Here is a 26,123-nt window from a genome sequence, read left to right on the forward strand (position 1 = left end):
TAAAGTCATTTTCTGCCTCCCTGCCACTGGGAAGAAAGTGCCTTCAGGGGTTCTCATTGTGTACCCCAGAAGAACACAGCATAACAACTCCTGAGTAAACAGAGGCAAAGTCAGCATCCCCCATCCTCTCCTCTGAAACGGTTTGTATTCACAATAAAAGCCCTGCTTTGATCTCTTGCCAAGAGTAACACAGACAGTCTATTCAAACATCTTTAATAACATGATATAATTAAAAATATCTAACCTGCAACTCAAAGAAATGAATATGAAGCTTGTTTCAGTCTGTTTCCACACCCCTCCAAACTTGACTGACAGGTTCCAGACCTTCATTAGTTGGCCTGAAAATTCATGAACACACCAATATTAGTAGGTGGGGGTGGGAAGGGTGGGTTGTCCTATATGTGAATTAGGAACACAAGGGATTAATAACCAGGTTTGAAAGGATTTGAGTGCCATGGTAGCTTTAAATATCCTGCAAGGCAAATCATTGCATCTGTGAGCATTTAAATTTCTGTTTAAAGTGGTCTGCAGTGAGTTGAAGTCACTTGTGCCTTGGGCTTTAAACAGCTTGTGTGTTTAAGTCTCTGAAGCATTCTGAGAGGTGAACTCTAAGTGCTTTAGTCAAAGGTCAGCATTTGTCTGAATCCATCCATTTTCTTCACAATAACGTGGAGAATTGTACAGCAGATCCTGTTAGAAGAACAGAGCAGACCAGAGTTGGAACGGCTGCCAATCCCAGAGGAATCCTGAATGTTGGACTGCAAAGTCGATTTGGTCACAGTCTAACATGAAAGTCGTGGGGCTGACAACTGGGAAAGCTGCTGTTCCTCAGTCTGTTCTTGCCTGAAGGACAGTATTAGATATCACATTCCAGGGGCAGGGAGACAAGCAGTTCAGTGCACATGAGTGAGCTGCCATCGTGCACCCAATTTTAAGTGTGAGATAAAACATCTTAATATAAATCCTGGTTAAAGTGTTTAAATGGACAGTTTTAACCCTGAGTTACCGTGACTCAGCTGAGAGACAGGAACTCAGCTGTGTATCTGTGCCCTTGGTTTCTCCTTTGATGTTCTGTATATTTTGTACAGAGCAAGACCAAAACCTGCTGCTTTTGAAGGATTCAGTCAGCAGGAGCGTTCACTGGGTGGGATATGTGGATACTGCCACCGAGATGGGAGGATAGGTGAGTGGTGGCAGGGAGAAAATACAAGTTTTCTTCCTTGGAGAGTACAAGCAAGTTGGCTGCTGTATTCTGATTGTATTTTAGAGCGTTTCCAGTCTCCATTAGTGGTATGTTGCAGGCATCTTCCCTCTTGTGGGCAAAGAAGAGGACAGAATGCCTTTTTAAATATAACTTTTCCTAATTAGACAGGATTATTCAATATTAACTTTATAATAGTGCTCCTGGCCCGCCTCCTCCTCAAGGGAATGTTTTCATTAGGTTGACACAAGTAATTGCAGTTGCAGCCCAAGCAAGATCTGTGCAAGCTGGTCTCATTTGGAGAACGTGTAGCTTGTCATCCACTGTGAACCTCAGGCTTCCTGCATGGCAGAATCTGTTTTTTCAGTGTACAGTAGTGCAAATGGTTGCAAGCTGAAACAAGGTACTGAGACTCTCGAGTCCTGCAGGAAAACCACCTGCATCCTCCAGGGATTTTCACCTGTGTAATTTCTGTATATACTCTGTTGGCTGCCCTCTGGCACAAGAATCTAGTCCTGGAATAAGTCAGTTGTCATCAAAAACGCTGCTGTTCCTGTTACTGAAGCTGTTCTCCTTGACCATCACTCGGTATGAGATGCGCATGAACGAGCCAGTGAGCAGCACCACAAAGAGGATGAGCAGCAAAGACCAGACACCTGGGTCAATGCCCTTGAGGAAGCTTGGGCTGTCCTGGGGGATGCTGTTGGTCAGATTCAGCAGGTATCCGAGAGTCCAGACAGATGATGTGTCACCAGTCTGTTGACAGGGAAAGGAGAAGAGGTCAGAAGGAAAACTGGGTAGAACAGCTGTGCTTCTGTGAACAGGCCTAAAACCTTGCATGCTTTAATTGAGACTGACCCGTGGATTAGGCTTGAAACGAGCAGCTCTTCCTCTCTTAGGGCTCTGAGTGCACTGCTACGCCTTAATTGCCCTAAACAGCCTCACCTGAGATTTCCACTCACCCTCTCTGTTCGCTGCCCTTGGAGCTCCGTTGAAGCTCTGCCCTGAGCAGCTCTTTCTTTTCTGAGCTGAGGTGTGCCTGTGTGCTGTTTTTACTCCTGCTCTCTGCCTGATTTTCCCTGGTGGATCTCTGTTGTAAGTAGTTTTGCTTGTGGTCCTATTGCTGAATGAACCTCAGACTGATGTTGTAGGGCACTTATTTCTGGCTTTTCAGTTTGCTGCATGGACCTGGAACCTAACCTTGGTTTTGGCTGGTGATTGCTATGTGGCTGACTGAACTGTTATTACTGATGCTGCCCTGCTCACGTTTGAGGGGAGTCACACTTCTATTACTGAGCTGACAAATTTAAGAGCAAGCTTTTATTTTGTGAGTGTGAGGACCTGAATCAAATCCTGCTTTCCTAAGGAGCTCCAGATCCTGGAGCAGCTGCCTTCACCAGCTGTAAAGCATGACTGGTTTAAAGGTGAATCTTTTGGCTTAGGAAATATTATCCAACCTTTGTCTGTAGCCTTAAGTGATGGCAAAGCAATCTTCTTTCACTTGCTTCTTGGACATGGATTCTTAAAGATAATATTGCTTCGAATAAGGTTTTGACCCATCTGTTTTTCATGAGTGGAATCCCTAGTTCTCTGACCTTTTTCTTACTTACAACAAATGTGAATTGATTTAGCAAAAATATCTTTTTGGAGAAACCTTGTTGGTTAGGTCTTGTAACACTGGACACAGTCTGGCTTTATTGAAATCGTCTCACCCTTGTAATTGGATGTACCACACATAGATAACTGACCTGGAATGCAGCCTCAACAGACTGATTGAAGTCAAAAACATATCCCTTTGTACTGAGATGAAAGATGAAGGCAGATACAATGCAGTAATCAGCAAGTGCATCCAGGCTTGTCTGGGTCTCCTTGACTAGCTGGTGTTGTTTCCAAAGGAAGAACGAAAGGAGGGGAAAAAAAGTAAATATTCAGTAGTTAAATTTCAGGCACGTCAAAAATGCTCCCTTTCTGTCTGGGACTGGCTGCAGGACTGGAGGAGGGGGTTTCAGTCCCTGTCCTGTCACTCTGGGCTGTGGTCTGGAAACCAGTGCCACCTCTCAGTGCCTTTTTCCCACCCTGTTTAAGGGACCTGGCAGTTTGAAGAGCTTCAGAACTGGCAGCCAGGTCTCATACAGCTGCACTGCAGGTCAGCTGCTTGATAGGACTTCCTGCTCTGTGCTTAGGCTGAGCTAATGCTGCAGCCTTTCTCTCAGCAGGATCACTAACAAGGCCTTTCCCTTCCAAACAGAAGAGAAAACTTCAGGGAACTACTAATTGGACTTTGCTACCCCATTAGCAAACCCTGTAAGAACTGGCGGGTTTAGATGTTAGTAAGGAAAGGATGTCTGGTTGTTGTATGCTTCGAATGAAGGTACCCTCATAAGACACCAGCTGAGGAAGAACTTCTGGAAACCCTGTGCTTGGTCTGCGTGAGCCCAGATGAAGTGGGATAATCCCTGGAGTCTGAGCAGGTGTGTTCCTTACACTGAAAGACCAGAGGATAACAGGAAGATCAAAGTGATGTGCAGGAGTGAGTAGACAGGCTTCCTGCTTACTCCTTTATGTGCAGTATAAGGTATTTGTGGCTTCTCAAGTGATTAAATGTAAGTATACCAAGGGTAGCAGCTGAGATTGGAGAGGAAGGAAAATAAGCCTGTGACTTATAACTCTGTTAGTTTTGACCCATGTGGGCTTTTCCAAAAGGTTCCTGGCTTCCCGCTATCCCTGTACAATAAATTATTCCATTTACCTCTTTGACAGACATCTCACAAAGCTTGCTGACTGCCTGACCCAAGTCAGGAGAGGATGTGGTTTTCCTCAGGAAGTCCATGGCCTCAGAAATCACCTACAATGGCAGCAAAAACAATTGTCACTTCCTCCCTCTGGATGCCTTCTCTGAGATGCACTGTCTTCAGGATCTTGCACTGGTCCTGGCTTAACATTCTAGTGATAGATCCAAGGTTTGTGATACAAACATGTGGATGGTGGAGCATCCTGGATGTCTGCTCAAAGTGGGAGTGGATCGTTTTGTTTCACCAAGAACTTGGTATAGGAGGCCCTGCTCAGTGTGGCTCCCACCTTGCCCTATCCCTGCTGGATCATGTGAGCTCCTTTATGGCTCAGAGAAGCCCCAGAGTCTGACAAGCAGACATTGCTGGAACGCGGAATGAAAAGGTTTTCTCACTGCTGTTGGTGGGAAGCCTGTGGTTCTTATTTGAACATGGGGAGAGGACAAGAGAGCTTGTGTGGCACTAAGCAGAGCACTGGCCCACTTGCCTAGTAGAGGAGGCTGTGACTGTTCCCTCTGTATTTATTAATGACTGAACTGGTCCCGTTTCTTGTATTCCCAGTACTAATTGGCTACCCCAGAGTAAATGAGAACCCACCAGAAACCTGGTTTGGAGGGGCTTGGCAGCACTTTTGGGGAAATTATTGAGGAAGCTGCAGGAAGAGGAGGAGTTGAGCAGTCTTTGCACAAGTCTCATGCAGGCAGAGGGGTTGCTGGTGCCAGAGATGTTGAAAACCTGGTCAGAGTTGGGGATATCCAGTGTGTCACCACTGACAGTACAAGGCCCTGTGTGCACCGAGCTCCACTGCACTTCTTGGGAGTAGCTGAGGGGCCAGCAGGGGTTAGGCACAGTTGTAGCACTTCCTTGTTCCTACGGAGAGAATAAAACAAGGGCAGTGGTAGTGAGAGAGGAGGTTGGCATCCCAAGGCTTTATAGATAAAATGCACATGAGGAAGAGTTGTTTTTTCTAACACGGTGTTGAAATAACACCATGTTGTAGTTGAGTGGGCATGCTGCAAAAGGTTTGTCAAACCTTATCTCAGCTATTGATCTGCAAGACCCAGACTGATGCAGCAGGATCCCAGCTCCTGCTGAGTTCAGAGCGAGCTGCAGCAGCTGGATGTCCTGTGGGAGGCTGAGGAGTCCTGGCTTGTGGGAATCGTGGCCCTACCTGCTCAATGAATTAAGGTACTTCTAGTGAAAGGCTGCTCTGGTCTTCTTTCTAAGTGGTTCCTGTTTTGCCCATGTTCACAAGTCTGATCACTGAAATGCAAGGTGATCCTGCTTGCATTAGGCAGCCAGCTAGGTATGGGTAATTCAGTGTTTTCTGATGCTTTAGCCCCCATGCTCTCCATTAGCCAGCGTGACCTGGGTGGCATGCAGGTGCCCAGCCCCCTCTCAGTTGGCTGCTTGCCCACTAAAGCTGTGTGGGGCTGAAGAAGCCTTTGAGAATGAGTGTTCTTCATCTCTAGGAATTCCCCAGCATTAACTGTGGGTAGCAGGTCTCTGCAGGATATCCAGGTCTCTACCTTGAGTGTGATTTTAGCACCTCAGGAGAGGGACTTTGTGCTCCACTGTGTTAAGTAGCGAGCCAAAGATCCATGTTACATCTGTACATTCCCATCAGTAGGGAACCCAGGAAAAGGTGCCTTTATCTCTGCTTGGAGAGCATTGATTCAGACATGGAGAGCATGTCTGACAAATGCCCTGGGCTTTTTTTTTTTAGGTACGTGAACACCATCTGCTAAAGATACAGTGACGTTTTGCCTATAAGCAGCTACACCTTATGCAACTGTCATTCAGTACCAAGGGCTGACCTAATATCTAGGAACTTCCAAGAGCCCTTTGGGCAGATACTCACTTGTATGAGCATGGAGAGCAGCCTGCTGCGGAGCTGGTCTGTGCCGTGGCAGGGACAGTGGTGGGTGTTCACTGTGTGGGTCTGCCCATACAGCTGCAGCCTCACTCCCTCCTGGTTCCCTTCTACCTTGGAAGTGAGCTGTGTTGAGGCTCCTCCTATGGACAGGACTCCTGTCATCCCATTTCCAGAGGGGATCATTTGTCCTTGCCAGTTGTACTGACCCAAAAAGAAACAGAGAAGTAGTTCTTAAGGCTTTCTACATCTGGGTTTTAGTCAGATGCAAACATTAGTGCACAGAGAAAACAACTTCTGGTGCAGTACAGCCCACTTGTTTCTTTCCCCCCACAGGACGCAGGGATGCTAAACTGCTGGCTTTGGAGGGAACAGTGGCTGTGCAATGGCTGCCATCTGCACAGAGCTCCCCAGAGTGAGCAAACAAGGCTCACCACCTGGGACAGCTGACCTCAGCAATGGTGTGAGCAGGGGAGAAGATGGTGGTAGAGAGTGAGAGGGAGGTTCCCAGGTGGGCAGATGTGGGCTTCGAGTGCTGCCTCAATGCTGAAGCACTCTCCCATCAGAAGAACCCTATGGTTTCATCTTCCCCAGAACTCATTTTGCCAGTGCTGAAGTTACTAATATGGACAGGAAAGCTTACACTGACTGCAGACATGAGCACTGTGTCACTGGCTTGGGGAGTCTGCCTTGCTGCCAGCAGGATTAGCAATTCCGTAGCTGGTGCATGCTTGCTGCAATTTATCAGCAGCAAGCTGATAATATATCTTTATATCTTTATATAGCTTTATATTATGGTGCACTGCTGCTGCCTTTCACTTCCCTGCTGTGCAGTAACTCAGTTGCTGCTATCTAGCCTGCTTTTCTTTTGCACTTTGAATCCTTCCTGAGGTGCAGCAGATTGAGAATGTATGGAGTCAGCAAGGAAAATTAAATATACTTTTGTTGTTGTTGTTCAGTTGGTACCTTCTGAGTACAGGGCAGGACTCCAGCATGGGACACCCAGCTATACCCTTGCTAGCATCAGAATGAGAGGAACACCTATGGGCTTTTTCCTTGCTCTGCTGCTTACAGGTTGTTGCCTGTAGACAACTGGACTGCAGTGACAATTGCAGAACACCCTGCAGGCAGCAGCAATGCATTTGGAAGTAGAACTGTAGGGACCTGATCAGGGGAGTGAGGACCAGGCTGTTTAAAGTTATGGATGCAAGCGTCCTTGATGTGTTGTCCAGAAAATTAGGGCAGCTACACGAGCATGTGTAGGCAATGTTATATTTGATCCTTCAAATCATTTTTAACCATGTCACATCACGTTCCCTAGCCAGCTGGTGTTGGATATAACATGCCTCTAAAAATTCTGTACCTTGAAGAAGTTCTCCAGAATGTAGTTAACAGCAACCCAGTTGAATGCTTCCTCATCTGGACTGGACAAGATTTGTACCCTCTGAAAGTCAAAGGGGGATGACTTCAGGGCCACAGTCAGGGCTGCAAGGAGATCGTCAGAGAGGGTGGGATGGCTGAGGCTAGATAGAAAGGAAAAAGAGGGCATGTTTATTGTGCTTTGCCAGGAGCAGTCCACCGTGGGCACAGCTGCAGAACATGTGCTCTTCTCCCCATTTTGGGTAGCAGCGTGGTGAGACACATAATAATCCTGCTGCTGCTTCCCTCTCTCCTTACACAGCACTGGTGGCAAGAACAGCCTGCACAATACAGATGGAGATATGATTTGATCAGCTGTGCCACCATTCAAGAGTTTGGGAGTTTAGTACCCTCTGCCACTGAGGGATGCTGTGGCCTTACCCCATGGACTTTCTCCCTCTAGACCTTACTCTCACCCAGTGTCTGAAAGGAGATAGTTCCCAGCAATGAGGTGACTGAGAGCAGTTTCCACAAAAGTATGTATCATAAAGTGGATCTTCCCACCACTGCTCCCAACCTGCTGACAAGAAACACCTCTGCAGCCTCGTGTTGCTTGTCATGTAAAGTGAAAACAGCTTCCAGACTGACAGATTTTTCCCTGGCCCTCATTGCCAAAGTGACCAGTAGCAAGACTCATCTTCATAGCTGCCTCGGGGGGATGTGGTGTGGTCACAGCTGTGTCGTGCTCCCCTTGAGTGCATGGGGAGCTGAAGAAGGTTTACCTGACCAGCAGATTAGGGGTGAAACACAGTAGAGCAAATAGGTGAGATTTGTTTACAGAATGATCCACATGATGTGTGCTGGTCTCTGGGTGTGGGTTTGCAACACGCACTCACTTCAGCTGCCTTATGCTGGTGGTTGCTCCCAGGTACAGGGGAGTCTGGCTGTGCTGCTCTGCCGGGATCTTGCTCTGGGCCCAGTTCAAACATGTATCCAAGCTCTTTCCTACTTTCTGAGGAGAATCTGAGTAGTTCGGGATTTCTGGACCTGAGGATCAGGGGAAAGAATGGAATTTTCTATGGGAATATATGGGAGAAGTGAGAGCTGTTATTAGAGAGCCTCCAGGACATGCATAAAGACAGGACACTTCACAGGTGGAACAAAGGAGTTCTTCCTGTTCTTCCATCTTGCTCTTCTGGAAGCAAAATGGTAAATGTGTGAATACCAGTTTGCATTAACCTAACCCCAGCTATGCTGCTAAGACATCTTCTGAGTGACTGAATCAGATGCATGGCCGCTGCAACAGAGCTGAAGCTGTCTCAGCCCACAGAGGGGAAAAAGTGTGGCTTTAAACCACTGTAAATGATGAGCAAAAGGCCATGCAGACAGCACTGAAACTGATGTGCCAGATCCTCCTCCAGCCACTTCCTCCTGTGTTGGCGGAGGTGGTTTCTGAACCCTGAGCCTACAAGCAGGGCACCTCTGCTCTAGAGGAAGTTGGTGCTGTGCAGAGGGAAGCTGTGTGCAAGTCCTGACTCATCTTGCCAGCACAATTCAGTGTGGCTTTAAGTGTTGGTTTTGAACTACTACCCAGAAAGAGCCAAGAGCCTTGCTTCCTCATCCTCTGCACCTCTTGCCTTGCTGGCTGTGTGTCCCTCTCCCATCAGCTTTGCTCTCTTGGGCCCTGCGTGGAGCCGAGCTGCTATTACCTATGGCCACACAGACTGAGGACTGCCTCTCTTGTGGGAAGACTTGCCTTGGTCTCTTCCTACTGCTGACAACTTACAGCAGTTTCAAATAAGTCTTTGAACAAGTCCCTGAACAAGGGAGCCTTGTATTATTTGTAGGTGGCTTACTTTGCTAGCAGTCTGCAAGAGCACCAATCCCCTGCTTGTTCTCTGGTTGCCTTGCTACTGAGAGTTCAGGGGTTTCCCAGCATCCTGTGATAATCACATTTCAACATCAAAGCGAAGCAAGACTGAGAGATTAAAAAAAACCAAAACAAAACACAAAAAACAAACAAAAAAACAAGACCCAAGCATTAAGGCATGAAAACCCTTTTTGATGGCATTTGTGGGGCTGAAGCGACTCAAACTAGTAAGGAACACCCCAGTATTCCAGTATTGTCCAAAACATGACACCTAAAGCTGAACAGAACTCGTGCTTTTACCATCAAACCCTGCATAAGGGGTTGGAATTGTCATGCTTGGAGCACAGTGTGGAGGAGGGAGAAGTTGCCAGGAGTCACCCTGTGGCCAGGCTTGCCTCCATTGCTGCTCACATCTCCCCTGGCTGAGGAGCTCAGCAGCGTTGTCTTGATATAAGAGCCAAGGAAGTTGCAGTAATGGACCATGCACAGTTTTCTTCTGTTTTTATCCATCCCATGCTAATCCCAGAGACCAGCAAGCATGAATCTGGCACCTTACCTTGCACCGTGCAGGAACTACATTCTTTGATCACCCCGGTCTTGTTTGCCTTGGTGGTGGTCCACTGATAGATGAACAGGACGGAGCGGGATGGGCCAGCATCCAGAACAATGCCATACTGGAAAACCCCAAAAAGATTTAAATGAATACCACTGAGTGCTCACTTCTTTGTTACTGCAGGGTTGCTAAGTGTTACCTAGGTACCCTGGGTTGCCTACACTGCATTATTTGAGTTAGCTTTTTACATTCAAAGAAAGAGGTGAAGACAAATGGTGAAGGGCATGTGCTGTGAACCAGCAGCGTTACTGAATGAGAAGCAGCAGGAGTAGAAAAATACCCAGAGATGTGTAATTCCTACAGTGGCATGCTCTGCAGCTATTCCTGACAGCAGGCAAAGGGCTTCCATTGCAAGCTGAGTCATCTGGAAGTCAGAGAGGCTCTAGTGCAGTGGAAGAGAGATCTATGCAGTTTGTCAGCTGATTCTGAGACTGGCTGCTCTTGGGTTGGTTTGTTAAAGAGGGAAGGCTTTCATGAAGCACTCAGAGGGCTGTGGCTTGCTCCTGCTTCTGAAGAAGCTGAGAATCTCACATCCCTACTGCAGGGAGGGAAAGATGTGATCTGAGTTTGCTCTGATGTGTGCCAAGACTGTTGAAGTTGCAGCATGTGCTCTTAAATGCAGTGGTCCCATGGAGACCAAGATGACGTCTGGGTAGAAACTGCAGCAGCCACATGAGATTTCTCAACACATTGTGCACTGCCATGTTCTCCTGTTGTATAGTTACACAGAAAACCAAGGGATTCCCAGCATCCTGTGATAATCACATTTCAACATCAAAGCAAGACTTGAGAGATTAAGAAGAAAACCCCCAAGCATTAAGGCATGAAAACCCTTTTTGATGGCATTTGTGGGGCTGAAGCAACTCAAACTAGTGAGGAACACCCCAGTATTGTCCAAAACATGACACCTAAAGCTGAACAGAACTCATGCTTTTACCATCAAGCCCTGCATAAGGGGTTAGAATTGTCATGCTTGGAGCACAGTATGGAGGAGGAAGAAGTTGCCAGGAGTCACCCTGTGGCCAGGCCAAGGGCTTTCTTTGCCTCTGCGGTGCAGGATCTGGTCTGCTTGGGTAGCCCAGTGTGGAGCCAGGAGTTGGGCTCCCTGGCCCTTGTGGGTCTGTTCCAGCTCAAGGTATTCTGTGATGCTATACTGACTGAGCTGGAGTACCCTGCAGCCCATGCTCAAAACAGCCTTGGTGCTAGCATAGGATTTCATTTACTACTGCAGTCTGGGACACCTCCTACATAGGGAATCAGTGCAGGAGATCTGGGAGGTGTGTGGCAGTGTATGGTCTTACCTGCATCTTGCACAGAAATATTCATAACTGTGGCTGAGTGGGAGGGGAAACCTTCAGAGAGGTTTGTGCTGTCAGAAAGGTTTTAGCAGAATATGGAGCCTGGCTGCAGCCCTGAGCACTGCCTGCACCCTTCTGGGAGCTTCCAGCTTCGCTGGGCTCAGTGCTGGGGCCAGAGCCCAAGCAGAATGCGGAAGGACGCAGTTCTACCCAAGCCTGCTGGCATCCTCCCACATGAGTGACAGCTCATATTTCTGGCAGGGACGTGTCAGCTGCACTAGGAGAAGAGGAAACGAGTGGTCTTGGCGGAGAAGCTGGGATTTTTTTCTCCTTCAAAAAATGAGAGGCTGCTGCTGGGAGCGCAAGGGGTCACCGCATGGATGCCACAGATCAACATCAGGGAAAGACAGAGAGCTGCTGGGAAGAACTTGGAGCAATAGGATTTTTTTTTAAATCCAGTTCAGTTTGACAAGCATGAGAAAGGGCAGTGTGTCTGAACTTGTGTGTTAACCTACTTCTTTTAAACCACATCACGCAACTGAGCTCATCTCGGCAGCTTTGCATCAAGAAGCACAAGCAGATCTAACTGCTGCATTGAGCAGGCTGAATCTTTGCCTAAAATCAAGAGATTAATAGACAGAAGAAGAGAAGTAAAAAATAAAGCTCTACTGTTTTTCAAGAAGGATGCAGCTCTTCCCTGTGCTGAAGCTGTGGCTCCTTCCTGCTGTGGGATGGCTCCTGCTGTTGACTGCTTCTGCCCAGCCTGCACTGAACATCACTGATGGATGGATGATGGTCAGCCTGCTCCTTCCCTGAGCTGGGCACTTGGGCCCAAAGAGGGTGGTTTGTCTTTGGCTGAAAAAGCCACGGCATGCTCCCATCCTCAGACCTGTTCTGATCCCTCAATCAATTGTTTCAGGCTACTAAGTCGCTCAGTAGTGTGATGAATGTAAAAAGCAACAACACACCTGTTTGTAGTTCAAATGCCTAGCTTGCACCAGAGAAGAGCACAAGGAAACTGGCAGGTTCTCCCCAAGAAGCCATGGAGCTGAGGACGTTATCTTTTGCACGTTGTCCTGCATGACCTCGTTTGCCCACCCCTGGCAGAGCCATTCACCCTTACCTTGGTCCTGAGCGGGGCAATGGGCACATCTTTGGTGGAGACGCAGAGCAGCACGATGCCTGTCAGTCCTGCCACGATCACCAGCCAGGGAGGAAGGAGCTCTCGCCAAGACATGGAGCACTTTATACTTTTTCAGACAGTAAAAGAGGAAGCACAAGAGCAGCACAGAGCCCACATCTGACAGCGGCTCCTTTCGGCGGGCTTTAAAAAGAGGAGAAAGGCGGAGCCGGGGCCAGTCTCTGGCTTCAGCCCAATCCCAAGCCGCAGGACCATGAGAAGCACATGGGCTGAGCCACGAGTCCTTCGGCCGGCCATGCAGTTGGTGCAGCTGGCTTTGTGCCATCCCGGCGCTCACTCAACAGCGCTGCAACCTCGAAACCGCTCTGGGCGATGGTGTTGAGGTAAACAAAAATGCTGGGCGAACTCTGTTTAATAAGCAGAAAGCAGGCAAACTCTCATCGCTTTGGTATTCTGTGCCTGGCAGTGCTAGTGAGAGCTGCCAAAATTAGAAGTCAGGAAACTCCTTGTAGCTGGGTTTCCTTTTCATCTGAGAGCTGCGCACGGCTCCACTGTGGGTCTGGGGCACTCCCTGCAACATGCCTTTGTCTGTGAGAGGTGGTTTTGGCATACTGGGAAAATGTCTGTGTGTTTGGGTTTCCATGTGCAGGAGGCTCTGGGTGGCTTACCCTTTGCTATGGGGGCTGCTCGGGCCGTTTGTCCACCCGAGATGAGATTGCTATCAGTGCCTGCATGCCCCTTCTCAGCATCCCCATGGGATGGACAGCCCTAGACTTAACAAAACGTGCCCCTCTTCCTCCTTTCCTATGTCACAAAGACACATCTCTGAAACTAGAATTTCTGAAGAAAAATCTCATAGCCACAGGAGGGATATTTCCTTCAAGTATTCTGATCAGTTTCCTAGTGATTGGGTCCAGTAATAAAACTGCAGCTGCTCTAAAAGATTTTTGGCTTGAGCAAGCTGGGCTGTTAATTGATACAGACTTGTCCCAGTGGCCAGTGGAGGCTTCCCCTGTCAGGCATCTTCCTGCAGAACCAGAAGAATGGCATCCAAAAACACCATTCTGGTGTGTTTGGAGATGTGTGTCGTAGTGTTAGAGCTGTTTAAGCCTTGTTTTCCTGCAGATTCAGAGACATGTTGGGGTTTTGTGACTCACACCAGGGTGTTTGTCTGAGGGCTCGTGCCTGTGGGCTGCTCATGGCAGTTCATACCAACATTGTGGCACTGAAAAAGAGGCAACCTTGAGACAAGGGGTTCTTATTTTTGCCCCTGCTTCAGGTGGACTGGGGGGCTCTAAATCATGAAGTTAGAATTGTTCTGCCAACTGCTGGGCAATTGCCGGAGGGGTTTTTGTGATGACTTGAATTTGAACTTCTTTGAACTAAAAATGTGCAAATATTCCTATGCAGCTGCAAGGGAAAGTACTGCAATCTGCTTCTGCGTGCCATGTCTGGAGAGGTTGTCTGAGGTACGAGGTGTCCGTGTAAAAACTCATACAAATCTCAAAGTAACCCAGCTGGAGATTCCAGCCAGGCAGGGAAGAGAACAACCTGGGGCATGGTAGGAGATCTCATGGAGAATAAAAGTAGGATTATTATTCCACTCTGTAGCAACTATCCTGAAAGTTTGGTCCTGTGGAGGCCAAAGGATGGTTGTGGAAGGGCTCCTTTCCCTTGCTGCCTGTTGCAAATCTCCCAAAACACAGCCGAAAGACAAGAGCTTGGGAGGAGACACTGATTTATTCTGCACAGGGTGTGAGGTGGGGTATTCCCACAAATCTAGTGCACAGTCTGTGCACTGGCTTCTGTTATAATCCAATAAGTTTTCATGACTCACCTATCTAATATGTAATGACAGAAAAAGAGGGAATGGCCTCAAGCTGCACTAGGAGAGGTTCAGGTGTGGATGTTAGGAAGAATTTCTGCCCCAGAGGGAGGTGTTCCATCCCCCAGAGCATTTCTGTGGCCCTCCTGTGGATGTGCTCCAACAGGTCCCCATCTCTCATAACCACTCCTACCTAGTGCATATTCATAGGATTACGTACGTACAAGGTTACATGACATATTTGAATCTTCTGAGCTCATTTGGGACCTTCAGTGTTCTTTGGTGGTAGTTCGGGGAGGTGTCCCACTCTTTGGTTATCCATGGGTACAAGGACACCTCGTCCCTTCTGGCTGGCCGCTGTCTGGGACTTGTACCTCCTCTGGATGGCTGTCCTTGTTCCTTATTTACGGCACCTGGATCTTTGAAGAGAAGTTCCATCACAGGAAGGTTGTTTTTCCGCGATAAGGAGGACATCTGGAACTTAAAGCTGTGCTTGAGCCTTCAGCCACACAAAAATGTTAAATAATCGCCTTCTGAGTCATCTCCCTTTATGATGTCGGCTGCATTTCCCGATCTCATCCCCTCCTTCCCGGGATCAGCCGCGAGGTCTCAGCTTCCCGGAACGTTTGTTCGGCGGATCGAGTTCCGGACGGACGGAACGAGCGTCGGACCGCGCCGCGCTGGGGGACCGGGAGCGGACGGACCGCGGCGGGAGCGGGGCCGGCTGGGCGGCCGGCTGCCATGTACGCGGGGCTGCAGGAGCTGGGGGTGGCCAACGGCGAGGATCTCAAGGAGACGCTGACCAACTGCACGGAGCCGCTGAAGGCCATCGAGCAGTTCCAGGTGGGGCAGGTCGCCACGGAGACGGCGGGGCGAGGAGGCCCGAGTGGCGTCCGTGCTTTGTTTTGGGGTGAGAGGGCCGCGGGTGGTGCCTGTGCTTTGCTCCGTGCTCTTTTGGCCCCTTTTTTAATTATTATTTTTTTTAGCAGCCTTTGCTGACCGCCTCTGTCCCCCGTTTGTGTTGGCAGACAGAAAATGGGGTCCTGCTGCCCTCGCTGCAGTCGGCTCTGCCCTTCCTGGACCTGCACGGCACCCCCCGGCTGGAGTTCCACCAGTCGGTGTTCGACGAGCTGAGGGAGAAACTGCTGGAGCGAATCTCAGCCATCGCCTTGGAAGGGAAGGTGGAGGAAAGGTCTGTAGGCTGGTTGGTTATGTGGGCTGGGAGGGGGATTTAATGTGAATGTTATCTGCAGTGGGCAAATGGCTTCTGAAAAAGGCTTGAGTCTTCTGGAGGCTCAAGTTGCAGTGTTTGAGATGACTTTTGCAGTTAAATGGTAGTTAGAGTCTCTTGGTCTTATTTGTTTTCAGGTACAAGAAGCTGGAAGATCTCCTGGAGAAAAGCTTTTCCTTGGTCAAGATGCCTTCCATACAGCCTGTGGTAATGTGTGTCATGAAGCACTTGCCCAAGGTAAAACTTCTGCTTAGGCTGGCCTGTTCAGTTGTGTCCATGGTGGTTTGTTCTGTTGCATCTCTGTTGTACGACTTCTCTTGTCTGTGCTGTTGGCTGGGCTGCAGGCTCCAGCTGCAGATGCTCTGCAAGCATCAGTGCAACTGACTGAATATTTACTGGACTCTTGTGTCTGGATAACAGCTTGATACACTCATTGAAAGAGCATTTTAGTATCTCAGAATCAGGTGAGACAATTTCCCAATCCTATTCAATACATGTGGCTTCCTAAAAGTAGTCAAAATCACTAGTAAGTGAATTTTCCCATAGCTGATATGAAAACTTATGGCAAGCTGAAAGATTTTTCAGAAGGTAATTAGAAGGATACAGGATAGAGGCTCAGATTTGCGAAACAAAAATTTCAAGAAGCAGCTTTATTAAAAGCACTGTATTGTACTTAAGGTAATTACCAGGCTGGATGGGGCTTTGAGCAGCGATCTAGTGGGAGATGTCTCTGCCTATAGCAGGGGGTTGGATCTAGATGATCTTAAAGGTCTCTTCCAATCCAAACCATTCAATGATAATCAATTCACAGTGAGGTGACGGAGCACTGGAACAGGCTGCCCAGGGAGGTGGTGGAGTCTCCTTCTCTGGAGATGTTCAAGATCTGCCTGGATGCCGACCTGTGCGACCTGCTGTAGGGAACCTGCTTTGGCAGGGAGGTTGGACACGATGATCTCTGGAGGTCCCTTCCAACCCCTACAATTCTGTGATTCTGTGATTCAGAACTGTTCCTTTCATAAGCAGAAGAGTTCTGAATAACCCCAAATCTCAGTGTCATTCATTTAGAGAAAATCTTTTGTCTTCTTAGAAAGGAATAAGGAAAAAATCAATGTGTTATTTGCTTATTTAAAAAGTTAAATTTCTTTGGATTGCCTTACTGCTACTAGAGTAGGGAGGGCAGAAGATGAATCTGTGACACTTTATTTAATTACACTGCTATGTAAATTACCAGGTTACCTGAGATTGTGATTTAGATGTCTTCTGCAGTCAGTTACTTGTTGGAAAGTCAGGCAGGTGAGGTTCTTGACATGGAGGTAACTGCTCTGTTGATCATAGGTGCCTGAGAAGAAGCTGAAGTTAGTAATGGCTGACAAGGATTTGTATAAAGCATGTGCAGTGGAGGTGAAGCGCCAGATTTGGCAGGATAACCAGGCTCTGTTTGGTGATGAAGTATCTCCACTGCTGAAGCAATATATCCTGGAGAAAGAAAATATTCTCTTCAGCAATGATATTTCTGTCCTGCACAACTTCTTCAGTCCATCTCCCAAAGCAAGACGTCAGGGAGAGGTAAGAGAAGGAAATCTCTTACAACGTGCTTCTGAATGTTGTTCAACAGCTTCCAGTCAACCTCATCACACTGTGGAGTGTTCATTTCACCCATCCAACTTTGCTACTGAAGCAGATCAGCCACTGAGATATGGGCCATTTTGTCTTGATCAAAGCACCAGGAATTATTTTAATAGCTGCTCGATGCTGTGTAATTATTTATTAATGTTCATAGCTGTCCATGAACTTTAAACATTTTCCTTATTGCTTATCCTGGCAATATTGCTCAGCTGTCCTGAAGCCAGAGCCTCCCTGTCAAATCAATTTGATCATCTTAAATGTCTTTTATTGTTGTGTTTGTTGTTTTTGTTGTGTGGGGTTTTTTTGGGTTGTTTTTCTTTTTTTAAGCAGGACAGACAGACACCAGTTCCTTAATATTATTTTTAATGGAAAGGAGCATTTGAAGTTGTAGCTGTGTTTGTATTCAGAAGAGTTACTCTTTAGGTGGAATTGCATCAGCTCAGGTGGAGCTGATCTAATACTGCTGCTGGGAGGGAGGTGCTGCACCTTCCATCCTTGCCAGTTGCTCTGGTAATATCAGACCCTTTCATGAGCTGAGTCACCTCATTAAGTGCAAATAAAACCAGTAAGTGGTTTTCCAAGACAGTGAGTTGAATCTGCTCAAAGATGAGGTAATCAGGACCAAACGGGGCTGGATTTCCACTGGCAAGCTTGATGTAAGCATAGGTGTAAGGAGTTGGTCTCTCTCCTTTTTGGTAACAGTAAGTCATTAGTAAGTCATTAGATTGGCTCAGCTGTAATTGGTCATTTCACCTCATGGAGCCTTTGCTCCAGAAGGGAAATACCAGAGTTTCTGTAAGGATCTTGCTGTTGAGAATGCAAAGGAATTGCAGTGATAAGGCAGTATAATTAATTTAATTTCAGAGCATAGTACCTCTTTTACTTGAAGGATATAGTTTAGATCTGTTTTGCTCTCAGAAGCCCACTTTTAGTGCAAGTGCTCTGCTGTTTCCTTTTTTGCACTGCAGTCTTCACCTTTGTTCTCATGTCCTGTAACCTGGAAGTAGTTAGAAATACAGAAAGACTTCCAAAGAAAGATGAGCTGCTTTCCACGTTTTATAAATTGCAGATTACATAATTTGATATCAGGTACTGTTTCTTGCCTTTTGGTAGAGCTGAGCAGCTTCACTTTACAAATCCTTTCTTTTTTTTTTTGCAAGAGAGCCAATTTTGAAATTCCTGGCTCTTTCAGTATGGCCATGAAAAAATTGATGATTATGAATCCTAGGTTAAAATAGCTGCTTTTAAGGAACTCAGGTTAATGTGGATGGTTCAAACTTGGTGAGTCATGTAAATGCAGGAGTCACTTGCATTTTGTGTGTGAAGTCACAGTATCTCTTGGTACTGAGTGCATGTTTTTCCACTTTGGGTTTAGGTGGTTCAGAAGCTGACTCAGATGATTGGGAAGAACGTGAAGCTCTACGACATGGTGTTGCAGTTCTTGAGAACCTTGTTCCTCCGGACAAGGAATGTGCATTACTGCACGCTGCGGGCAGAGCTCCTGATGTCACTGCATGACCTGGAAATCAGTGAAATCTGCACTGTTGACCCTTGTCATAAGGTATCAGTCATGTGGGGCAGATGGGAATATTACTGCAGAATTGTCTGTTTGATCCACTCCTGTGATACCTGCTGCCCTGCAGGACTTCAGGCCATGACTTCTCTCTGAGAAGAGAGTTCAGCCCTTGAATCCAAAAGTCACCTTATAGTCCTTGGAACTTCAGGTGAAAACTTTGTCTTGGTTAACCAGCAGCTTGCTTTCGTTTCAGAACCCATGAATCATTCAAATTTGTGGTACTTTCACACCACTAGGAAAAAAAAAAAAAAGAGCCAGCCCCAGGTTCTAAATCAAAGCTTGCTCTCCTTCCCGTTGTGCTGGTGTGACACTCCATCTGTCAGTAAACTGTGTGTGTAACATGAAATACTTTGAATCTTGAGTTATAGAAACATGAAGCCATTAAAGTAATGGGATGTGGTGGGCAGTGTTAATGTCACATCAGGATCTCGTTACTGGTCCTTTGCCCATAGTCAGGATTGTTCTGATCTACAGGAAAGCTTATTTTTCCCCTAGTAATGCTGCTAAGCTTTGTGTGCATTCAGCTTACATAGAGTATGTCCTAGAGTGATGATAAACATTACTGCGTGCTCTTTAATGTCTTCTGATCAAGAGTCTCAAAATCAGTGTGTAGACAGTGACTGAACAGAAAAAGGATCATTATTGTTCAAGGTGCAGATTGTTGTTGGTGATCTCATTTTGCAGAGCGTAGTGAGAAAAAAATAAGCCACGATGAAACATTTCAGAAAGTTGAGCAAGTTTTTCTTTCTTGGCATCTGAAATATTGAGAAAAGCTTAGGTGTTTTCTTAAGGGGGAAAAAAAAGTCAAAGGCAAACCCACAGGTTTAGGTCAGGGAAAACAGTTCACTCAACTGTCTTTCCATTTTAGTAAGAAAGCAGAAACGTCTCTACTTTTAATAAGCCCTACTCACAGGGTGGGAGCAGCGGAACATTGGCTAAAAAAAAATCTCATGTTCTTACTATTAAGTGATGTAGTTTCCATGGCCTTACCTGCCAGGGAATACCTGCCACAGAAGGGGAGGAAGTGACAACAGTTTAACTTACATTGGAACTTCTGACCTCTTTTTGAGATGTTTTTGTATTCAGCCTCCTTTGTATTTGTGATCAGCTTGTTACCATACCCGAGTACATTAACAGAATTGCTAACTCCCAAGGTTTGGAGGTCATTCCAAGCCTGTTTTCCTTGATACTGTGTATTTTACTGCCGGTCTGTCACTGTCATGAGCATTCTCATTTTCTGAGTAGTTCACGTGGTGCCTTGATGCCTGCATTCGGGAGAAGTTTGTGGACAACAAGAGAGCTCGGGAATTGCAAGGCTTTCTGGATGGAGTGAAGAAAGGACAAGAGCAAGTTCTGGGGTAAGCTGCTTAGGCCCTTTATTGATACACTGCAAATTGGGTTCCAGTTGTCACAATGTGAGACGTAGTTGAGGTGTTAATTCTTCCCTAAAACCAGCAGGCAGTCAGTAGTTCTTCTCCATGGTCAAGTGCAGCGCATTCAGCAGCATTATTGCACCAGAGCATATTCAGACAGCTTCTGGCCAGATCCTTGGCAATGCTTCAGTTACCTTGAGTAATTGTCGCAGGTTTCTCTGTGACCTTGTAACTGTGTGAGCTCACACAGCTACACTTCAGCTCTGAAGACCTTTGGTAATTATTTTCTTTGACTCACAGAGCAGGTTATCTGGAATCACATTCATGACGTTTTCACAAAGGCAGGAGAAGATTTGTGGAATGAAAACCTGTGGGTAACAAAAGACAGGAATTTTATTGCGAGTTTTATGTTGCAATAGTTAAGGTATTGTTGCCCATTATCACAGCAGTTTCTGGTTTTGTGTTGATTTACTGCATGTACTACTCTGACATTACATCTAACAGTTGACAGGATTACAACAGCACTGTTGTGTGTTCAGTGAGGCACATCTAAGAAGCGAGTGTCCTACAGCTGGGTATGAGACTAGCCTGCTGCGATGGAGTTAGGAGTGGTGTGCATTTATTTGACTCGTGCCTCTTCTCTCAGGGACTTGTCGATGATCTTGTGTGATCCCTTTGCCATTAACACCTTAGCCCTGAGCACCATCAGGCACCTGCAGGACCTCGTTGGGCAGGACACCTTACCCAGGGTGAGTGTTGCAGCAAGCGTGGCCAACGCAACCCCTAGTCTGAATTGAACAGCGGTCATCAGCAAACAGCTGGCAATGTAGAAGAAGTAGGATCAAGTTTTTAAATGCATTTGTAAGTTGAAATAAGAGAAGTATAGTTCTGGCTTCCTGTTTGTATCAAATACCTTCGAGATCTGCAGGAGCGCTGTGTGGAGGGAGGCGTTTTGGAGCAATCTGAAATAACCATGAATTCTTTGTATGGCCCCTCCTGTCCTGACAGCTGTGTATGTATGTACACCCCTACTTTGTCCTTCCAGCAGGGTACTAAACAGCAGCAGCCTCTATTCCCTGCCGTGGTAAATGTGATGGTTCATCTGACACTGGTCTGCTCTGTTGGCTGCAGTACAGTGCAGTTCCTGCAAGTAGTGTCTGCAGGAGGCAATTCAGAGGAAAGGGAAGGAGCCCTACAGACATCTGAACTGTGTGAAGCGTTTGCTGTCTTCATCTCTGAGCTGTCAGATTTCAGTGTTGGATTAAATAAGTTCTTCTTGGCAGTTTAAAATTGAAGATTGTTTTGGTTTCAGGGCAGAATATAATGGCAAAAACTTGTTCTTATGCACACTTCTTACTTCTGCTGAGATGATTTGATTCATCCTGTCACATTGTATTTCAGTATCCTGATTTGGTTGGACACCTTAAGAACAGCGTCCTGCTCAGATTGCCTGCATTCTTCTTAGCACATTATAGAATGCCACAAAGAACAACTCTCAGCTATGTGTTCTTCCTGCAGCTGTTTGATTCCCATTTTAGGAATCAGCTATCAATTTAATTTGAGAACTGAATGCCTCTCCTGTTAGTCCAGGAGGGCTTTGAATGTAAACCACTGCTTCCAGATAAATACTTGTATGTTCAATTGTGGAAGATCAAACTAGCTGTTTTTTCCCCTCTTTAAAATTCGAGGAAAGCCCAGATCTGCTGCTGCTCCTTAGGATGCTGTCTTTAGGACAGGGAGCCTGGGACATGATTGACAGTCAAGTCTTCAAGGAACCAAAAATGGTGAGCCTTCTTTAGATCTGTTTCTTATTTGATGTACATTGTGTCCCTGATTTAATCTTCAAGTCAGCTTTCTGCATATTCTTCAACAAGAGCTTCCTTCAAAGAAGCAGTAAGTGGTCACTGCACAGCAGCTCAAATGGGCATGCTGGGATGCTGTAAGCTTCGTGTTTCGTTTCCATGGATGTCTGCCCTTACTGTTTCTAAGTTGAACTCTTCCTCTCTTTAATTCTTTAGCCTGCTGTGCTGTGAATCTGATGCAGTTCTGTTTTCTGTGAAGATGCACATAAATACTTTGTCTTGCTACTCTAGTTATGCATTGATCTCTGTCAGTTTAGGGAATAAGGAATATGATTTGTAAGTGCTGTTAAAAGCAATGGTACCATCCTCAATGTGCAGAGCAGTGCTTGCTCCAATGTCTGTTGGAGGAGGTGCTACATCATTGTCCAGAGAAAGCTTTTGAGCAGGGCTGGGTGAAATACAGTTGTCCTCATTTCCACTGGATCGTGTGGAAGTTTCAAGGAACTGGGTGTCTGAAGGCCTGTTTGCAGAAGCGCAGGGTGGAGCTGATAACATTGCCTCAGTATTTGTTACGGTGCTGTGCAATTATGAGATGGTGTGAACTGACTGATGAAAACATTCTCCTTTTTCCTCTCTCCTTCCATCCCTCTAAGGAAGCCGAGTTGATTACAAAGTTCTTGCCTATGCTGATGTCCTTCGTGGTGGATGATCACACGTTCAATGTAGATCAGAAGCTGCCCTCGGAGGAAAAGGGGCCGATTCCCTACCCCAGCACCATTCCTGAGGCTTTCACCAAGTATGTAATCTGTGTTCCCAGCTACTTTTTACACACTGGTCTTGTTACTAAAGCAAAACCAATCAACACTGACAGAAGAAAATACTGTATGTGGTAAAGACTTTTGGGGCAGTAAGATTTAGTCCTGGTTAATCAAACCTGCACTTCACTTTTAGTGAAATGGGTTTCCACCATGATTCCTCAAATGAAATGTATCTACATAAAGTATGTTTCTTGTTTGACCATTTTACATCAGAGTGAATATGAAAGTACTTTGTAGCACTGTTTTCAAATAGTGCTGAGTCTGTGACTCTCCAGGCAGTGAGTGATGCGTGCTGAAGTGATACCATTTCATCTGAGTGCAGCTGGATAAGTGCCCATGCTATCTGGGGAGTGCTATTGTAAATCTTACTTTACATCTCTGTCACACAGACACTCTCTGTTGATAACTTATCACTCCAGGGGCTTCAAAGAGATAATTAAAAATCCTCTTTGTGTTCTCTCATATTCAGATCTTGCACTAATTTCCAGCACAGTTCTTGTCTGTATGCCATGATCTGGAGTACTGAAGCCCACTGGTTGGATTTATGTTTGCTCTGTGACAGAGCTGATGTTTGACCTCTAGGAATCCATAAAACAAAACACTGCTGTGCTTTCTATCATTGTAAATTACTCGAGCTTTTTTTAAAACCCTTATTAAAGTTATCACCTATCATTAATGCTATTTAAAATGTTCACAACCAGATCCAACTGTATAATTGTGAGATAACGCAATGCTTGCTGAATGGTAAAATTTCCCTTGGCTCTGACAGCTGATTTAGTGATGCTCGTTATCTGAGTAGCTGCTTTCCTGTGGCTCTGAGGTTAACCATTGCTGTAACTGCTTGATTCCTATCCAACACTGTTTTAATCTCTTCTAAGAAAAAAAAAAAGATTTATTTTTATTGATTAAAAAGCTTTGCTCCTTCTTTAACAGATTCTTGCAGGAGAACAGAATAGCTTGTGAGATTGGGCTGTATTATATCCTTCACATAACAAAACAGAGAAACAAGAATGCTTTCCTCAGGCTCCTGCCAGCACTAGGTGAGTTTTTGTCTTGGCTTCTGTTCTTCAGCTGCTTCCCTTGTCTTGGAGATCCAGGGGTCAAGTAACAGCCTGAAATGAAACTCCTCTCAGAGACAAATGCATATATTTACTTTTGCCTCCTCCTGTGACTTAATTGTTAAGCCCTGCAGGATTACATGTTTGTTTTTTGTCTGCAATTAGGATATTTTTTCTGCTGATCCGAGAACTTAGGGGTAGTGACTGAAGGTCAGTAGACATCAAAGGCTGTCTTAGCAATGGGATTAGCTGAGAGCTTTTACGAATGAGACTGAAAGATAAAAATGTAGGTGACTTAATTCTGCAGCTGCTCACAGTAATTGCATGTGGCCAGATATTTTTTGAGACTTGGGTTTGTGTGTTGAAAAAATGTGGAACAAAACAAGACCAAACACAGCCCTGAGTTCCTCCCTGGGTTTACCTTCTGAACTGACCTCTCTGGGTTAAGTTGTGTGAAAGTTCTGCAGCACGCTTAGGAAGTGCAGCTCTCAGCAGTGGGGTGGATTCCCCATTCCCCCTGTTGCCCCAACTGTTCTTTGGGCCCTTTGCTTAATGGGCAGCTCACTTAGATGCGTGACTTTTTCACTGGTAAGCAGTTTGCATCTGTTCACTGTGGGGTCTGAGGAGTGCAAGGAGATGGTTGTGGCCGTGAGCACAGAGCTGTAGAAGGGTATAGCAGGGGTCCCCATGATTCTGACAGCAGCAGACTGCTCTGTGTGACTTCATCTTGATGGGAGACGTGGGTTTTCTTCATATTTTTCTCAGCTCTCTGCTCCTCAGGTGGAAGTTCACAGCCACCTGCCTGGGCTACCAGTTGTGAAAGCCAGTAAGGAAAAGTTCTCACGGAGATTTCGGCAGGAATCTCTGCTGTGCAATCCAGGTTTGGCACAGATTTGTGAGTCTCAGTCTCTGCCTTTTTATGTTATGCAGTTGAGACGTTCAGTGACTTGGCCTTCAGTGATATATTTCTGCATCTGCTCACTGGTAACCTCACACTGCTGGGTGATGAATTTGCAGTTGAAGAATTCTGCACCAGTCTCTTCGATGGCTTCTTTCTCACTGCATGCTCAAGGTAAATCTGATTTTCCTCAAAGGCAGTGAGTTTGTAAGAGAACTGAGGGAGGCTGTACTTCTTTGGACTATTGTTTAACGTTTCAGCAAACTCTTCATGTTGAAATCATTGGTCTGCTGCTTTTTCTTTTAGGAGAGGTATATACTGTGATAAAGTTCTTAACAGCAGAATTGCTAAATGTTTCATGTTGATGTTGATTACCTGAACCATAATTTGTTATTCTCAAGTTGGAATTACAAAAGATAGCATCCTTCATGCTTTGCAGTGGCTGTGGATATGAAGCACTAACTGCAGCTCTTTGCTGTAAAGGCTGCATGCAGAAAAAAACCCGTTTGTTAATTCTCTTAAGCCAGCGTGGTTTAACTGGTGGCTGTCAAACCAGATCTAATCTCTGGGAGGCTCCCCCAAAAGCAGTTTGCTCCTCATAGGATGGGGGCAGGATACCCTCCTGTGTGGTCATATGGCTCATCCAGCACAGCTGAGGGAGAGAAATCGCTGCTCTGTGCTGCAGCCTCTGCTTAAAATCTGCCCCAGTTCCCTGTGGTTGCTACAGTTAGTTCACCCCTGTTGATTGATTTAGATGCATTAGCTGGAGATCCGAGGCAGGGGTGGCACTTTGTAACACGCAAGCAACTCCTGGGTATTTTGGAGGATTACAACAGAGCTGTCAGTCCTCAGTTGTTTGCTATTCTTCTGATAGCGTTGTTGTAGCTTTCTCATTCTGTAGGCCGTGTTTGTGTATAACTGTTTCTCTGCTTTAAACTTGCTTTTTTTTCAGAAAGGAGAATGTACACAGACATGTACTGAGATTGCTGCTTCATCTGCATCACAAAGTGGCGCCTGCCAAATTAGAGTCTCTCCAGAAGGCTTTGGAACCCACCAAACAGGTAATGAGAAATGGAAAATTAATTGCAAATGAAAGCATCTGCCTTTCCCAGACCTTGCTTAATGGAATGTGTGCTTTGTTCAGTTAGCAGCTTTCCAAGTTGTCTTAATTACTTGCAACTTCCTTGTTCTGCATTGGTTTGTGTTAAAACATGGAGGTTAATTGCGTGTTTAGTGCTGTAGTTAATAGCAGCAGGAATGAAGTCTGACTCTTCTGGTTTTCCTTTCCCTAAATCTCTTTCTGCAGAGTGGGGAGGCTGTGAAGGAGCTTCATAACCAGCTCACTGAGAAACTGGAGCTTCGCAAGCCCAGTCCTGCCGAAGTGACTGAGACTCCCTCCATGGAGCTGCCCTTGCCCACCGTGCCCACACCCGCCTCACGCTGAGCTGTTTGTATTGCAGGAGTGAGACAGCAAAACGGGCCTCGTGCTCAGCAGCCTGAGGGCGCTGTCCTGCCTTGTCAACGGCTGCCCGCAGGGTGGAAGCAAAGAATAGCCACTCAAAAAGCTCTCTGGGGAAACGCTGCGGTTTACCCAACTGTCTCTTGCTGGTTAGAAAACTCTGTATGCAGTGCATTGCAGAGGTTTACTTTTCTTAAAGGTAGCTGAGTGAGTGTCTTGTAGATCTATTTGCAACTGACTGTACAATTTTTTTTTTTTTTTTTTTTTGAAAAAGAAAAGGCATATTTTTAAGCTTTGCATCTTGTATTCTTTA

At 46.2% G+C, this 26,123-nt stretch overlaps 2 protein-coding genes across 2 annotated transcripts; one reads left to right on the plus strand and one right to left on the minus strand.

Moving 5' to 3' along the window:
• Positions 1–1,726: 1,726 nt before the first annotated feature.
• Positions 1,727–12,240, minus strand: LOC306953669 (ectonucleoside triphosphate diphosphohydrolase 2-like; the record flags this gene model as incomplete). Its single annotated transcript, XM_079544635.1, has 9 exons — positions 1,727–1,957; positions 2,950–3,078; positions 3,951–4,046; positions 4,588–4,860; positions 5,852–6,067; positions 7,227–7,386; positions 8,119–8,269; positions 9,649–9,766; positions 12,127–12,240. The coding sequence occupies 9 exons, from the start codon at positions 12,238–12,240 to the stop codon at positions 1,727–1,729; spliced, it is 1,488 nt and encodes a 495-aa protein (XP_079400761.1).
• Positions 12,241–14,710: 2,470 nt separating this feature from the next.
• NELFB (negative elongation factor complex member B) lies at positions 14,711–25,795 on the plus strand (the record flags this gene model as incomplete). Its single annotated transcript, XM_079544803.1, has 13 exons — positions 14,711–14,812; positions 14,998–15,161; positions 15,338–15,437; positions 16,536–16,766; positions 18,202–18,387; positions 19,648–19,760; positions 20,422–20,524; positions 21,464–21,559; positions 22,231–22,373; positions 23,329–23,435; positions 24,384–24,525; positions 25,304–25,412; positions 25,658–25,795. 13 exons carry the CDS (start codon positions 14,711–14,713, stop codon positions 25,793–25,795), a joined length of 1,734 nt encoding a protein of 577 aa, XP_079400929.1.
• Positions 25,796–26,123: the final 328 nt, after the last annotated feature.

The sequence above is a fragment of the Tetrao urogallus genome (assembly GCF_951394365.1).
Source record: "Tetrao urogallus genome assembly, chromosome: 19".
In the NCBI taxonomy this organism is placed as follows: domain Eukaryota; kingdom Metazoa; phylum Chordata; class Aves; order Galliformes; family Phasianidae; genus Tetrao; species Tetrao urogallus.